The sequence below is a fragment of the Dendrobates tinctorius genome, unplaced genomic scaffold (assembly GCF_039654945.1).
Source record: "Dendrobates tinctorius isolate UK_male_01 unplaced genomic scaffold, ASM3965494v1 ptg000016l, whole genome shotgun sequence".
Classification (NCBI taxonomy): domain Eukaryota; kingdom Metazoa; phylum Chordata; class Amphibia; order Anura; family Dendrobatidae; genus Dendrobates; species Dendrobates tinctorius.
This window is the reverse complement of record NW_027361684.1, coordinates 65,418,187-65,431,745: the sequence shown is the minus strand read 5'-3', so window position 1 is coordinate 65,431,745 and position 13,559 is coordinate 65,418,187. Positions and strand designations below refer to the sequence as shown.

The following is a 13,559-nucleotide window of genomic DNA, read 5'->3' as shown; positions in this document are numbered from 1 at the left end:
ATGACATGAATCTGGGGTAGAGAAAAAACATTGTGGTTCTCCCACAAAACAGGAGATGGTTTCATCTGAAACGGCCACAATCCATTGTTTCGTCTATTATGTACTCGCAGTGACATATTGTACTATTGTACATTAGGAAAGAGAAAGTGCAGAGGTCTTCCGCCATGGACTACCTCCAGTACCACTTTGTAGATGCTCAACATCACCTTTTATTTAAAATCCAATGTAGACATACATATGACCTAAAGTACAGAATCCATACTATACCATGAGATCAAGATTCACAGGACAAGCTACTTTTATAACATATAAACATTTTTAAATTACAATTTTACCATAGGTATATATGTGGATAGATTTCAAGGCACATTGTTGCATAGTGTTCCATACCATTACCGTTATGTAGACGCTTTTATGACATACATTCAGTCTGACCTGTGAAAGATTGAAAGCACTGTCTAAAAATCTAAAATACACATTAGACTAATGTCGACTGAACCGTAGATAGATAGTCTAATATGTATGGGGGCGCTGGCCAACTGATCATCGGGGGGAGATGTCGATCTGTCATGTCCCATTTTGGACTGCCGATCACAATGTTCTCTTGGTGATAACCACTACCCATAATGTCAGCCAGCCGCTTTCTCATTGTGAACACAGGACCACTCTGCCAAACGATCATTCTTGTTTATGGGAGAGTCGGCTGAGATGGCTGTCAAACGAACAATCGGCATTTGGCAGACAGCCAGCTAAAGTGTATGGCTGTCTTTATTCTCACTTCGTTTAAAATGATACAGATACTTATATTATATTCCATTATCTTGCAGGAGTATTTGTCTAAACCAAGTAAAAACCATCATAAACTGGAGCCAAGATGAATTTGTACAGCTTACCAAATGAATCCCATCCAGACAATGAAACATTAGATATGCTTAAAAACAAAGCAATCTGGGTGGCTTTACCAGTGGTGTATTCGCTTGTAACTTTAGTAAGTATTCCCGGAAATTTAATTTCACTCTGGATTTTGGTATTTCACTCTAAACCTATCACATCTTCAGTGATCCTTATGATCAACTTGAGCATTACAGACCTTGCCCTTGCCATGCTTCTTCCATTTCAAATACACTACCATGCCAACAAGAACGACTGGATATTCGGAAAGGACCTTTGCAATGTGGTGTCAATTATGTTTTATGTTAATATGTATGGTACAATATTAACAATCATGCTAATCAGTCTGGAGCGGTACTTAGGCATTGTCCACCCAATGAAATCAAGTTTATGGAGGAAAAAAAGGTACGCAATAGGAGCAATTCTTCTAATTTGGCTGCTGCTACTAGCTGCATTATACCCTATGGAGTCGACGGACCTAATGTATGAAGTGAAGGAGCTAAATATCAAAACATGTTTTGATATTCTCAAATGGAACATGTTGCCAGACCTCATTCACTGGGCTGTATTCATCATTGGACTTTTCCTTTTCTTTTTTTTAATACCATTTATAGTTACTGTGGTTTGCTATGCCCATATCATTAGGAAGTTGATTCAGACATCCAACAGGCATGGTCCTGGTTATGAAAGAAGATCTATCAACCTTGCTATATTTGTCCTTATAGTGTTTATCACCTGTTTTGCACCAAACAATTTGATCCTTCTGCTGCACACAATTGTTCGTCTGTTCTATGGCAAGAGCTATTACTATGCTTACAAACTGACTCTTACGTTGAGTTGTTTAAGCAGTTGTGTGGACCCATTTCTCTATTATTTTGCTTCTAAAGATTTTCGTAAGAAAGCATTGGAGTTGTTGAATTTCAGGTCCCGAAGCATTAAACAGTGTGTAGTAAGACGGGACAGCGTGTTCTCTGCTCTGACTTTTTCCTCTGGACAGTGTGAAACCTTACAAAATGGGAACAGTCACAGATATGACCACAACCAAGTGAGCGATATGTAGACATTTTGCACACCTATTGCACACAAGCTGAGGGCACTGAATGTTATTTTTCTATCTGCATCTAAGTGGAGTTACAATTAATCAGCATTTGAACCAAGGACATGGGACGGACTACAAAGGCAGCACTTTTAATTAAAAAGATGGTTTTATAATGAAGTTCAAACATTGAGTGCTTTATCAGATATTACATGTTGGTATTGAAAATATTGCACAAAATTTTTATATTTTTAAGTTTTGGTAAGTTATTTTATAAATGCCTAACAACTATCTAACCAAACATATGTGCTTTAGGCAATTATGTACGTGTGTCATGACTTCAATGGAACAAGTCATGTTAGATAATGCCATTAACCTACAGATATGGGGCTAATCTGCATGTTAATAGCATTAGAAGGGTACTGTGGGCTGCCATACTGAAAGTGTGGCTCCTGAGAGAAAATTAACTTTTTTCCTCCGGGAGCTGCTGTCTTTCAGTCATACAGCTGTGTTAGGTGGCTTCAGTCATCACTCAGTACACAATGAACAGCGGCTTTAAGCACACCCTGGTACTTTGACTGACAATCGACTCCGCAGTGCATCAGTGTCATCTGCCAGTCAAAGTGCTGGGGCATGCTTACAGCTGCCGCTCACAGTATACTTAGCAGTGACTATAGCTGCTCAAGGCATGCCTGTGTGAATGAAAGATGGATGGTGGCTCCCAGGAGTAAAAATTTCATGTTCTCCCTGAAGTTGCATTTTCTGCTGTTAACCTGCAGATTAAAGGGGTTGCACACTACTAGGAAAAACCCTTTTGTTATTCCTCATGTTTAGCCCTGTTAAAATAAAAACACTTATATTTACCTCCAGTACCTACTCTGTTCCAGCGGTGTCGTCATTCGCGTTCCCGGGACTCACATGATGTTGTTACATCATACGAGCTCTATGCCCAATCAACACTGGTGTCACTATTCCTGCCTTCAGGCTTATTGGACATCAACAGAAAGCCAAGGCTGTGGCTACTCTCTGACTTTCTTTTACTGTTCGATCTGTCAGGGACAGTGACACCAGTACTGATTGGGCGCAGGGCTAATGTGAAATAATGACTTCACGTGAGCTCCGAGATTGCAAGTGCAGATACTGCTGGAAAGGCATCAGCACCGGAGGTGAATATAGAATTTTTTATTTTAACGGGGCCAAACATGAGTAATGAGAAGAACTTGTTCAAGTAGTGGATAACCCTTTTAACCACATATTTGCAAGTTAACAGTGGTATCCAACATGATTCCCTATAAAGAGGACCGGACCATTCATTAATTTTGTTTTTTATCTAAACTGAGTACCTCTTCCAATTGTCTCAGCATCACTGACTCTACAGCAGTTTTTCTTTTTTTTTTTTAACCTTCTGGCGCCTCCTGCCCCCTGGTAAACTTTTCCCTTTAACCAACTGAGTGTATGCCACAAAATTCAGATATAGTTGATAAAAAGGAAATGCCTATAAAGAAAAATTTGCAGAATCAATTGAACAGCTGCAATTAGAGGAGGTACTCAGTTTAAATTTAGTGAAAGTTCCTTTTTACGTGTAGCCCACTATTTTATTGGCTTTTGAATACATAGAAATATCATTTGTATTGCTGAACACAAGAAACATTGCTGTTATACTGCATTTGTATAATGCTTCAGTTTTTGCTATGGGCCAATTGTAATTATACTTTCAGTTCAATCTTTATATTTGTATTCGATTTTGGGCAATTTCATTCATTTTACTAGTAAAAGTAAAACATGTATATAAACTATTGTAAATAAAATCTATATACGCAAACCTGGTGTGCTGGTTATCCAAATTTGGTTGCAACGTAGTAGTAGTAAATAATTACTATGGTACTTAATTAAAGGAGATACTTTTGCACCATTGACAAAAATAATGTAATTTTATGTATATATGGGCTAATGATAATATAAATGAGAACAAAGAAGACATACAGAATGACTATTTCTTCATACAATTTTGGCCTAACGAAAGCCAGCATGACTACTAGGTCTCTGCAATGTAATGACATTACATGAGGTCTAGAATCACTATCTAGTCCTCAAACAACGCCATGATGTGCATTGTATCGCAACCTCATAACGTCGTAGTAATCACAAGAGTGACCCAGGATGCTGGCATTACAGTATGTGCCACGGAAAATTACTCTGTACTGATCCACTTTCCCCAAAGTTCCGGTGTGGACACTGGACCAGGGTAATCCTAATTTTATTGCAGAAGTTTAAAGCAAACATAGGTCAGTTAAAGGGTTTCGCCATGGAAACTAAGTTATCACTTATCTACAGGATACATGTCAACTTGTTGATTGGTGGGGTCCAACTTCTGAAACCCTCGCCAATCAGCAAAACCGGCACTTTCATCTCCATTTAAAATTAAGTGGCTGTTCAGATAATCTGTCGCTGGTCCCTTCAGAGGGTTCCAAGTACTGTGCTCAATTTTCTCTGCAGTAGTATAGAGACTGAATGGCGCAGTGGTTGTGGCATCTGTCCTGCTGCTCTATTTTGTTACAGTGGTAAAAGTGACCCATTGGGGATGAACATTCCCGTACTGATGATCTGTGTGACTCCCAGCTGTCTCACCCCCACTGACCAGTAAGTTATCACCTATGCTATAGCTAGGCAATAACTGGTTTTTACTAAACAACCTTTTTAAAGGGAATCTGTCTGCAGTAGAGATTGTCAAACCAGAACAGAAAAGTTTGGGGTCCGTACCGAACACCTAGTGTTCGGGTATGGACCCCGAACATGGACTTCACCAGGAAAACCTGGTGTTTCTCGCACTGTCATGTGCATGACTGCATGAGAAACACCGGTGGCTCTGATCGACGGTAAAATAATTACCACCGGTAAGACAGCTGCGGTTTCCACGTTGTCAAATGACAGCATGAGCCCACAGCTGTGATCGGAGGTAAAAACTTTACCTCTGGTCACTAGCATTGGACTGATGGGACTACTAATCCCATCAGTCTATGCATGCTGCCGCTAGAAGTAGTGAGAGCAGGCGGCGGCTGATGGGAGCATTTATCAGAATAAAAAAAACGAGTGGGTTCCCCTGTATTTTGATAACCAGCCAGGTAAAACTAACAGCTTTGGGCTGCAACCCTCAGCTGGCTGGTTATCAAGAATAGGGGGTCCGAGTCCCTATGCCATTTATTTAAATTATTTATATAAGTTTAAAAAACGGCTTGGTGTCCCCCTGATTTTTGGCAACCAGCCAAGCTAAAGCAGACAGCTGGGGGCTGGTATTCTCAGGCTGGTAAGGGGCCATGGACGTTGGCCACCCCAGCCTAAAAATAGCAGAATGCATTCACCCAGAAAAGGCGCATCTATTAGATGCGCCAATTCTGACACTTTTCTCAGCTCATCACACTTACCCTGTGGTGGTGTCAAGTGAGGTTCATATTTGTGGGGTTGATGTCACCTTTGCAGCGTGACACTTTTCACTGAGGTCAACACCTGACATGGTATATTTTATACCTGAGATTTAAACAAGCCAATTTGAATGTGAATCCAATAAATCGCCGCTACTACTAATCAATACTTGTAAAAGAACAGTCCTTTATTTCAACTGCAAACAAATACTTGGAAGAAACAAAATGTCAAGAACACTGCACTGCACTTGCTCACTGAGCCAGTGCGCGTGTCCTGAGTACAAAGACTGTGCACAAAGATACCTGCGGAGCGGGGTCTCAGTGGTGACGATGCATGCTCCAAGCTCACAGGACCTGAAGCACGTGACTGCTGGGGACGTGGCCTCAGCGCCACAGAGCCAGGAGCTGCAGGGAAACTCCTAGAAAGGTAACTACAGGGCAATGTTACCAAGGGGCATAGACAGAAACCAGATCAAGCCGGGTCAAAGCACGAGATAGCAATACAGTACCAAAGGGTTAGACAGAATGGATAGTCAGGATGTAGCAATAGATCAGAAAACCAGAACGGGCAATAGACGGTACAATAGGGACAAACTGTAACGGAGTAACGATAGCCAAGCCAGGAGGTCAGAACCAGAAAAGACAATAGTACCAAAACGAGAGAGGGAGTACAGAGTGAGGGAACGGACCGGGTCATACACGGGAAGCAAACAAGCAATGCAGAATACACGCACACCAGGGGTCAGACACACCAGTACAACAGTGATTAACACACCTGATACTCAATTATAGAGCTATCACACCTGATACATTAATTACGTGCACAAACTAAGATAACCAGAGTGCAATGACCCTAAAGGCCACCGGGGGGGGGGAAACTAACTGAAATCACCACATTGCAATGACCCTAATGGCCACCGGGGGCAAAACCACTTTTGGCACACAGCCAAGGGAAAAAAAGGTTACTTTGTGCATTTACTCTGTCAGATCCAACCTGGATCGTGACACAAATGAAGTTCCAGCCAATCAAGCAGCCTTTATCATGCCTACTCACTTGGCAGGGATGCATTTACATTTGCTGCAGCTGGAGGATCAAGTCTAGTTACACTCCATATTCGCTCATTGGTTGAACATATTGGGTGCAGTTGTAATTTAAAATGGATTTTACAGTTTTACATTGTAATACCCCAAAATATTTTAAAACTATCAAATTTTTGATTACTTACTACTCCTCTTGGCTAAGCACTGCCTCTACACTGCCTCATATTTGTTAATATGGCTGCTGGGTTGAAATCAAGACTACAGCACATGACTATATGCAGCCAATCACTGGGCTCAATGTTCTCAGTGTTCTGTCCACCGAGGCATCACTGCTATGTGTAGCACAAGCGATTAGAAGATCACAGCTTCAAGTATCATAAGGAGACTATTGAAGCAAGTAAAAAAAAGTTTTTAAAAATATTAAAAAATATAAAAGTTCAAATCACCCCCCTTTGCTCCATTCAAAAACAATAAAAATGCACATATTTGGTATCGCCGCATTCAGAAACGCCCAATCTATCAAGATATTAAAAATAATTAATTCAATAGGTAAATGGTATGAAAAAAAAAATAAAACCCCAGAATTAGTTTTTTTTGGTCCCTGCAACATTGCAATACCAAGCGATTAAAGCATTGTATCTATCCCAAAATGGTATTGCTAAAAATGTCAGCTCTGTGCACAAAAACTAAGCCCTCATCCAGCCCCAGATCCCAAAAATGGGGATGCTACCTGTCTCAGAATATGACGCAATTATTTTTTTTTTTTTACAAATTTTAGATTTTATTTCACTACTTACTACTAAATAAAAAAAGAAATTATACATGTTTGGCATCTATGAACTCATAATGACTAGTGATAGACGAACCCCTGGATATTCGGGTCTGGATGAACTCTTAAAAAAGTTGGTTCAGGTACCAAAACAGTGCCCAAATCTGGGCCCCATTTACTTGAATAGGGGGCTCAAACATCCGGTGTTTGCCATGCTGTCAAACACTGTATCTGATCGGTGGCAAAATCAAATGACAGTGAGAGCCTGCAGCTGTGACTGGAGGTAAAAAGTTTACCTCCGGTCACTAGCGACACCTACTGGTACTACTACCCCCATCAGCCTACGCCTGCTGCCGCTAATAACAGCGAGAACAGGCGGCGGCTGATGGAAAAGAAATGCAAGGACTAGTATTATCTCAAATGGTAAAATAGGTAAGCTTTACTAGAATCAATATTAAAATCCAAAAAACAGACACATTAAACAGATACATAAAATGGTGGGTGGGAAGACTGGGGATTGTTGCAGCTAATGGGATAGTACTGTGTTCATGTTAACCTAGCACAGCAGCTACTGGTAAATTTCAAAAATAAAAATAGATACCAATAAAAGTAAAATTAATTGAGACATCAGTAGGTTAAATGTTTTTGAATATCCATATTGAATCAGGAGCCCCATATAATGCTCCATACAGTTCATGATGGCCCCTTAAGATGCTCCATACAAAATACACCCCATATAATGCTGCACAAAAGGTTAATAATGGCTCCATAAGATGCTCCATAGAATAATATGCCCCATATGCTGCTCCATAAAGGTTATGGCATCATGTTCCATAGATTATGCCCCATATGCTGCCCCATAAAATGCTCCATAGGTTATGCCCCATATGCTGCTCCATAAAGGTTATGACCCCATAAGATGCTCCATAGATTATGCCCCATATGCTGCCCCATATGCTGCTCCATAGATTATGCCCCATATGCTGCCCCATAAGATGCTCCATAGATTATGCTCCATATGCTGCCCCATAAGATGCTCCAGAGATTATGCCCCATATGTTGCCCCATAAGATGCTTCATAGATTATGCACCATATGCTGCTCCATAAATTATGCCCCATATGTTGCCCCATAAGATGCTCCATAGATTATGCCCCATAAACTGCCCCATAAAATGCTCCATAGATTATGCCTCATATGCTGCTCCATAGATTATACCACATATGCTGCCCCTTAAATTGCTCCATAGATTATGGCCCATATGCTGCCCCATAAGATGCTCCATAGATTATGCCCCATAAGCTGCCCCATAAAATGCTCCATAGATTATGCCCCATATGCTGCTCCATAGATTATGCCCCATATGCTGCCCCATAAGATGCTCCATAGATTATGCCCCATATGCTGCCCCATAAGATGCTCCATAGATTATGCCCCATATGCTGCTCCATAGATTATGCCCCATAAGATACTCCACAGATTATGCCCCATATGCTGCCCAATAAGATGCTCCACAGATTATGCCCCATATGCTGCCCAATAAGATGCTCCATAGATTATGCCCCATATGCTGCCCCATAAGATGCTCCATAGATTATGGCCCATATGCTGCCCCATGGATTATGCCCAATAAGATGCTCCATAGATTATGCCCCATATGCTTCTCCATAAATGTTATGGCCCCATAAGATGCTCAATATATTATGCCCCATATGCTGCCCTATAAGATGCTCCATAGATTATGCCCCATATGCTGATCTATAAAGGTTGTGGTCCCATATGCTGCTGCGAAAAGAAAATGACATACTCACCTCTTGTCGCTGGGGGCCAGGTGCCGGTGTCCTGAGCAGGTGGGGACTCCAGCGTGGTATGGGGGACAGGTGCCGATGTCACCGCTGGCTCAGGCCCCGGCACCTGAGATATTCACCTGTCCCTGTTCCACCGCCGCACGCCGCTCTGTCTTCCGGGTCCTTTGTTAGTGACTGTTCAGGCAGAGGGCACGGCACGCACTAACTACGTCATCGTGTCCTCTGACCTGAAGGTCACAGCTAGAGGATTTCGGAGGACAGAGCGGTGCGCGGCGGTGGAACAGGGACAGGTGAATATCGCATATACTTATCCCTCTTGGGGCGGTCTCTTCAGCCCCTCTTCTCCCACGGTCTCCTGCAGCTCTTCCTTCCTTCAGCGGTCACGTGGTACCGCTCATTAAAGTCATGAATATGCGCATATTCATGACTTTAATGAACGGTACCACGTGACCGCTGAACACAGGCAGCGGAGACCTTGGGACAGGGCTGACACTAGGAATTTCAGGGCCCCATACTAGCAAAATTTTCTGAGCCCCCTAGAGACTCCACCCAGGCTCCACCCTAGCCCCGCCTCCACCCCTCGAACTGTCCACAGTCCCACTACTCTCTCTTGGAAAAACTCCACTTCTCACCAATCACACACTAACAGTTCCCATCACCAGATCACACATATAGCCGGCAGCTTTTGTTTTTGCCAAAAGATTTTTTAAGCCGCCATCATAACACGGTAGACAGTTTTGGCCGAGCTCTACTCTATTGTAACCTATTAAATATTTGTTAAAATATGCAATAAAATTTAGGTATATTTTTATTTATTTTTCAATTTTTAAAATGACCAATAATATCACATACAAGGAACAAATACCGCCACACCAAGTCCAGACCACATATGACCACTACAGTGACCGAATAATATCACATACAAGGAACAAATACCACAACACCATGACCAGACCACATACTACCACCACAGTGACCGAATAATATCACATACAAGGAACAAATATCACCGCACCATGACCAGACCACATATTACCACCTCAAAGTGACCAAATGATAGCACATACAAGGGACAAAAGCCGCAACACCATGTCCAGACCACATATTCACCACATAGTGACTGAATACTACAATACTGATCAGTATTAAAAAAAAACAATACTATCACCATAAGTGCCATTATACACAGGGGATGTGTTATGATTGAGTCACCTTAGGAGGCAAAAACAGAAATGCTAGCTAAGTTCTGAAAACCAGAGAAGTTGGCAACTATCAGATTGCAGACCCCTGAACCTATCAACACAACTAGCAGTAGCCGTGGGGGGTTCCTACGATGACCTAGACCCCTCGATCACAGCCGGAGAGATACATAGGCCTAAAGAAGGAAAGGGGAAATCTAACTGCCCCAGAGCAGACCCCAAAGCAATAGGCAGCCCCCCACATATAATGACGGTGAAGCAAGTTGAAAACACTTACACAGACAGAAAGACAGGCTGAGCAAAGATGGGGCCCAAAAACTACCTAGATAGGAACGGATAGGAAGGCTTCTGTCTGCAATCTGCCAAAACCCTATCAGAGACAAAAGCCAACAAGCTGATATAAAAATGGCCCTGAAGCAACTAAGCTTCAACAACTAAATCAGCACTCAGGTACCTTCAGAAGACAGAGCTCACGGAACACTGCACACTCCAGCAGGGAGTGGCAGACTCCAAAAAGCAAGAAAAACAAAAACAAATCTTAGATGCAAAAGGCAAAACAGAAAACTTAGCTTTAGGAGAGCAGGAATCAGACTGGTGTCCAAGAGTCCACAGAGAAATCACCCGCAGGGCGGCAAGGGCATAGGCTACCTTAAATCCAGTCAGTGACTCCACTCAGCCAATCGTCTTCATTAGTCCCAGGTGTCTGATAAACAGGCTCACTACCTTCCTTCACTAGAATAGGGAGTTCACCAGGCCTCAGTGACGGAGGGGAAAATGAACTCACAACAGTACCCCCCCCTTGAGGAGGGGTCACCGAACCCTCAACAACGCTACCAGGGCGATCAGAATGAGCCCGATGAAAAGCACGCACCAATCTTTTGGCATGAATATCAAAGGCAGAGACCCAGGAATTATCCTCCTGACCATAACCCTTCCACTTAACCAAATACTGGAGTCTCCGTCTAGCCAGACGGGAATCCAGTATCTTCTCTACCTCATATTCCATGTTACTTTCAACCAACACAGGGTCAGGAGGTGCCGCCATAGGAACCACTGGTTCAACAAACCTCTTCAACAAGGACTTATGAAACACATTAAGAATCTTAAATGTGACAGGAAGAGCCAACCGAAAAGAGACAGGATTAATAATCTCCAAAATCTTGTAAGGTCCAATAAATCTAGGTTTAAACTTTGGAGAAGCCACTTTCATAGAGATATTCTTTGATGACAACCAGACCATATCACCCACCTTAAAACGGGGACCAATGGTCCTATGCCGGTTAGAAAACCGCTGGGCCTTTTCCTGGGAAAGAGACAACTTATCCACCACTTGGTCCCAAATCTGCTGCAATCTTTCCACCACAGTGTCAACCCCTGGACAGGCAAAAGACTCCACCTGCCCTGAAGCAAATCGAGGATGAAACCCAAAGTTACAGAAAAAGGGTGACATCAAAGTGGCAGAACTAGCTCTATTATTTAAAGCAAATTCGGCCAAGGGTAAAAATGAGACCCAATCATCCTGATCAGCAGATATAAAACATCTCAAATAAGCCTTCAAAGTCTGGTTTGTTCTCTCCGTCTGCCCATTGGTCTGAGGGTGAAATGCAGAGGAGAAGGACAACTGAATTCCCAACTTGGAACAAAAGGTCCTCCAGAATCTAGAGACAAACTGAACTCCTCTGTCCGATACAATGTTCTCAGGAATCCTGTGCAAGCGAACCACCTGTTGCAAAAACAAGGGCACCAACTCTGAGGAAGATGGCAACTTAGGGAGTGGTACAAGATGAACCATCTTAGAGAATCTATCACAAATCACCCAGATAACAGTCATCCTCTGAGAGACAGGCAGATCAGAAATAAAATCCATTGAAATATGGGTCCATGGCCTCCTGGGCACCGGCAAAGGCATCAACAACCCACTAGAATGAGAACAAGGCTTAGATCGGGAGCAAGTCCCACAGGACTGCACAAAATTTCTGACTTCACGAGACAAGGCAGGCCACCAAAAAGACCGACTCACCAAATCTCTAGTACCAAAAATAACTGGATGACCAGCCAATGCGGAGCAATGAACCTCAGACATCACTTTCCTCCTCCACTGGTCAGGAACATACAACCTACCACTTGGACAACGCTCAGGCTTATCCTCCTGAAACTTCTCCAGAACACGTCTCAAATCAGGCTAGATGGCAGAAAGAACCACCCCATCACCTAAGATGGTAGCAGGCTTGGTCACAATAGGAGAATCAGCCAAAAAACTCCTAGAGAGGGCATCAGCCTTAACGTTATTAGTGCCCAGAAGAAAGGAGACCACAAAATCAAAATGTGTGAAAAACAAGGCCCACCTGGCCTGTCTAGGATTCAAGCGTTTAGCCGACTCAAGGTAGATCAAATTCTTGTGGTCAGTGAGGACCACAACTTGATGTCTAGCTCCCTCCAACCAATGTCTCCACTCCTCAAATGCCCACTTCATGGCCAACAGTTCTCGATTCCCCACATCATAGTTGCGTTCTGAAGGAGAGAACTTTCGGGAAAAGAAGGCACAGGGGTTCATATTAGATGTTACAGGATCTTTTTGGGACAAAACAGCTCCTGCACCAGTCTCTGAAGCATCCACCTCCACCTGAAATGGAAATGAGACATCGGGTTGTTGCAAAACTGGAGAAGTGAACCTCCGCTTCAGCTCCTGAAAAGAAGAAACAGCCTCTGGAGACCAATTCAGCAAATCAGCACCCTTCTTAGTCAAATCAGTCAATGGTTTGGCAATAACAGAAAAATTGGCTATAAACTTACGATAAAAATTAGTAAAACCCAAAAACTTGTGGAGAGCCTTCAAAGAAGTGGGCTGCACCCAATCATAAATGGCCTGTACCTTGGCCGGGTCCATTTCAATAGTTGACGGAGACAAAATAAATCCCAAAAATGAAATCTTCTGTACACCAAAAAGACATTTCGATCCCTTAACATACAGGGAGTTTTCCCTCAAAATCCGGAACACAGTCCGAACATGTTCCACATGAGAGTCCCAATCCCTAGAAAAGATCAAAATATCATCCAAATAGATGATCAGAAACTTATCCACAATGTCCCGGAAAATATCATTCATGAAGCACTGGAAGACAGAAGGGGCGTTAGTGAGCCCAAAAGGCATCACCAGGTACTCAAAATGTCCCTCCGGAGTATTAAACGCTGTCTTCCATTCATCCCCATGCTTAATGCGAATAAGATTATACGCCCCCTGAGGTCAAGCTTGGTAAACCAGCAGCACCTTCAACTCTAGAAAATAGGTCAGAAATCAGGGGTAACGGATACTGATATTTAACAGTAATTTTGTTAAGGGAGCGATAGTCAATACAGGGCCTTAATGAACCATCCTTCTTGGCCACAAAAAAACCCA

The 13,559-nt window shown here is 42.7% G+C and overlaps 1 protein-coding gene across 6 annotated transcripts in view; it reads left to right on the top strand.

Moving 5' to 3' along the window:
* P2RY8 (P2Y receptor family member 8) overlaps positions 1-3,749 on the top strand; it is an 82,660-nt gene extending 78,911 nt beyond the window's left edge. For all 6 annotated transcript variants that reach the window (XM_073565928.1, XM_073565929.1, XM_073565926.1 and 3 more), the window contains one exon: positions 828-3,749. In XM_073565928.1, the coding sequence (XP_073422029.1) occupies positions 875-1,951 (1,077 nt within the window). In that variant the 5' untranslated portion in view covers positions 828-874 and the 3' untranslated portion in view covers positions 1,952-3,749. The remainder of the gene's footprint in view (positions 1-827) is intronic.
* Positions 3,750-13,559: the final 9,810 nt, after the last annotated feature.